This window comes from Thermobia domestica, chromosome 7 (assembly GCF_964235325.1).
Source record: "Thermobia domestica chromosome 7, izTheDome1.hap1.1, whole genome shotgun sequence".
Taxonomy (NCBI): Eukaryota; Metazoa; Arthropoda; class Insecta; order Zygentoma; family Lepismatidae; genus Thermobia; species Thermobia domestica.
The window spans coordinates 235,460,299-235,464,594 of record NC_137460.1 but is presented as its reverse complement, the minus strand read 5'-3'; the positions used below and the strand labels follow the sequence as shown (position 1 = coordinate 235,464,594).

Genomic DNA, 4,296 nt, shown 5'->3' with positions numbered 1-4,296 from the left:
ATTTGACGCTAAGATACAAATGATCCGCATTGCACCGTCTATGCCATTTGAGTTATTAGAGATTTCCAAAATGTTGATGTTAGTGATACTATATAGTCCTTATTGTCCTTTGTTACACTGAATAATGTATGTGGTATTGTGGTTTTATTTAATATCTATAAATTATAAATAGGTAATACCTTTCATAGTGTAATTTAGAAAATACAACTTTATGGTTGGCAACACTGCTTGTTTAGTGGTGATGCAGACCCAGAGAGCAATTTAAACTTCCTGCAAGTTGCCACAAACTTGCTGTTGCAAGGTCAATTAGCTTGCCGCAAGCTATACTATGCAAGCCAATTAGCTTTATGCAAGCTTGTGGCAAGCTAGTTAGTTACATCTGTGCAAGGCTTGCGACAAGCTTGTCTTCACAAGTTAAACACAAGTCAAATTATCTCAAACGCAAGCCAAGTATAAGCGTATTCTCATCAATGGGAAGCTTTATTAAGCTTATTGCAAGCGAAACAAGTTATATGGAAGCTTGCAGTAAGCGAATTTAGACAAAACAGTATGAAATCCGTAATTTAACCGTCTGACTAAATCTATGTTACAATATAGATTCTGTGCTTGGACTGCGATAAACCTGTATCGCGGCAGGAAATTAAGGCACAATGCTGTGACTGTGCAAAATTATGTCATTTAAAGTGTGCTCATTTAGTTGAAACTGATCTTGAATATCTAAAATCCATCGGAGAGTCTTGGCGTTGCAATAAGTGTAAAAAATCTCGTAGAAGCAGCATGCAATTGGAGTCAACTGTTCGATCAGAATCGCCAACTCTTGCATACGTATTAAATCTGACTAAGGAACTAAAAGAAGAAATTGCGAAATTAAGTAAATCGCATACTGAGACTGAACGTGAGCTGGGAAAATCTCTCGACCTGGTTCACGAAAAACTGGATGAAAGTTTGGAACATATAAAAAACAGGATGAAAAAATCAGTGAATGCCTAGCTGAAATTGAGCGTTTAAATCAAGAGAATATAAACCTAAAAAAAGAACTTCAAGAGGTTAAAATGGATCTAGATGCTCTAGATCAATACGGAAGGCGCAATACTCTTGAAATATTTGGTGTGCCGGAGAGTACAAATGAAAATACCCTTGATGTAGTGAAAAATGTAGGGCGTGCTTTAGATGTTAATGTTAGTGAAGATATGGTAGATGCATGTCATAGAATGAAAAAATTACCTCATCAAAAATTTAGTGGAATCGTAGTTAAGTTTGTGCGACGTTCGGATAAGGAAAAGTTTTTACAGAGGAGAAAAGTGAAAAGAAATCTGAACACAACACATTTGGGTTATACTATGAGTGAAACTATATATGTAAATCAATCTCTTACTTCCTATAGAAAGCGTATTTTTGGTCAGGCAAAGAAAAAGAAAAATGAGAAACATTACGCATATTTATGGGTTGATCAGACGGGAAATATCAAATTTAAAAAAAGTCAAGATGATAGAAACGTTTTAATTCTTAGAACATTGGATGATGTACAAGCTTTGTAATACATTACTATTTTCAACATAATGGCTTTAAATGAGATAAATATTTATTACCAAAATGTGAGGGGTATTAATACTAAATTGTATGATCTCTTGCTTAGTATATCTGCAGAAAATTACGATGTAATAATATTAACACAAACGTGGTTAAATGATAATATTTTTAACAATGAATTTATTGACGATCGATATAACGTGTTTCGTAATGATAGAGTATCTAAAGGAGGAGGGGGTGTTCTTGTCGCTGCCTTGAATAAATACCAAACTGAAAATATAGAAATTAGTATTAATGGTGTCGAAACTGTGTGTATTAAGTTACAGTTTGGGATAAATACTTTTGTTATTTCAACGGTCTATTTTCCATCAAAGTCTAAATTAGATAAGTATGTTGAATATTACCGATTAATGGAAAATATTATTATTTCTAACCAGTATCAGGTAGTGATTGCTGGTGACTTTAATATACCTGAAGTTAAAGATAATAATACAGACCTACTACACAATGGTAACATTTGTATTGCTCTTGCGAATTTTTTATCTCTTTGCGATCTAAAATTGGTAAATGATATTAAAAATAAAAATGGAAGAACATTGGACCTGGTTTCTGTTAATCAAAGTACAAATTGTAGTATTGCTAAAAATGCTTGTGCACTCTTAAAAGAGGATGATCATCATCCATCTTTGCTAATGCAAATATTAGTAACAGGAAAAATAACTTATGCAAAACAGAGTCAGGTGACAATGTTTAATTATAGCAAAGCTGACTTTGTTAATATTTATACTTCCTTAAGAGAGGAAAATTGGGATGTAGTAATAATGAGTCACAATCCTGAGAGCGCATTAAACAAATTTTACGACATTGTTAACAATATTATTAATAAGAACGTGCCTAAGAAAGTGGTAAATGCAAGACATCGTTATCCTCCCTGGTTTTCTTCCTCAATCATTAAATGTATAAAGGAAAAAGAATTTTGTAGAAAACGGCAGAAATACTCGGTTTATTATCATAATAAATTTGTTGAATTGAGAAGGAAATTAAAAAGTATGATTGATTCATCATATAAATTATATATCTCTCAGATAGAGTCTGCTCTTGTTAAAGATACAAAACCACTTTGGGCATTTATAAAAAATAAAAAAATAAAAAAGTCAAATTGCTGTATGACTATAAAAAATGAAGTATTGATGTCAAATGAATCGATATCTAATGCCTTTGCAGATTACTTTAAAAGTGTGTATTCTCCTTCCCCTTGTACATATAGTAAATTTGATTCAGTTGACACGATAGTTTCTCAATGTCTTTCTCTATATCCAGTTACTGATTCGGAATACAATGAAGCTGTAAAAAAATTAAAACCCTCAAAATCTAGTGGACCTGACTTGATTCCAGCATACATTTTTAAAGGTTGCTGTTCAGTGTTGAAAATTCCGTTATGTCATATTTATAATTTAATTTTAAAAACACAAATATATCCTAAGCTCTGGAAAAATTCAAGAGTCTGTCCAATCCATAAATCAGGTTATCCTTTAGAGATAGGAAATTACAGACCCATTTCGGTTATTTCAGCCCCATCAAAAATACTTGAAAATATATTATACAGAAGAATATATAATCATGTTAAACCGTATATATCTATTAATCAACATGTTTTTTGTCAAGGAAAATCTACTGTAACAAATTTGGTTAATTTTGTTCAATATATATTTAATTCCTTTAATAATGGAAACATGGTTGACACAGTTTATTTGGATTTTTCAAAAGCTTTTGATACTCTGGATCATGATATTCTTCTAAATAAATTGTCTAAATTTGGTTTTTGTGACAATTTTTTAAAACTGATTTCTTCTTATCTGAGTGATCGACAACAATTCGTAACATATAGACATACAAATTCTTATATATATAAGGTAAATTCTGGGGTACCACAAGGTTCCAATTTGGGACCTTTATTCTTTTTATTGTTCATTAATTACTTACCAGATATCTTCAAATACTCCAGGTGTTTGTTATTTGCTGATGATGTCAAATTATTTAAAGATATAAAAACACTCACTGACTGCAATGAGTTAAATTCTGATTTATCAAGGGCATACAAATGGAGTTTAGACAATAAGTTATATTTTAACTCAAATAAATGCTGTGTCACATCTTTTTCTAGAAAGAGAAAGGCATTATGTTACGATTATCAATTGTCTGGAAAAAGTTTAAAAAGATGTAATGTTGTAAAAGATCTTGGGGTCACATTGGATGATAAATTAAGCTTTGAATTTCATATTAACAAAATGTGTAATGAAGCTTTCAAATTACTTGGATTTATGTTTAGAAATACTCAGGTGATAAAGAATGCATTTGCTTTGACTAATTTATTTAATAGTCTTATAAGAAGTAAGTTAGAATATGCTAGCCTGATATGGTTTCCTTACACTAGAAAGAATATAGAGAAAATTGAACGTGTACAAAATAAGTTTCTACGATTTCTTTATTATAAAAAATACAATAAATCCTCGTATTTTGAAAGGATTTCTTATAAATCTTTACTTGAAGAATTTGCTGTAACTTCGTTATATACCAGAAGAGAAATAAGTCAACATATCTTTTTGTATAAAATTGTTAATGGTGTTATTAATAATCCCGACTTTCTGGGTTCACTTTGTTTTAATGTGAAGAAAGATGTATTGCGTATTAGGTTACCCTTTTATTATGGTATTTCACACTCTAATTTTCACCAATTTTCACCTGTCATAAGGCTTAGTAAAAAAC

At 30.9% G+C, this 4,296-nt stretch overlaps 1 protein-coding gene across 1 annotated transcript; it reads left to right on the top strand.

The window, feature by feature from the left end:
• Positions 1-1,052: 1,052 nt before the first annotated feature.
• Positions 1,053-1,538, top strand: LOC145689604 (uncharacterized). Its single transcript, XM_081763786.1, has one exon. It carries the CDS (start codon positions 1,053-1,055, stop codon positions 1,536-1,538), a length of 486 nt encoding a protein of 161 aa, XP_081619912.1.
• The last annotated feature ends 2,758 nt before the right edge of the window (positions 1,539-4,296 follow it).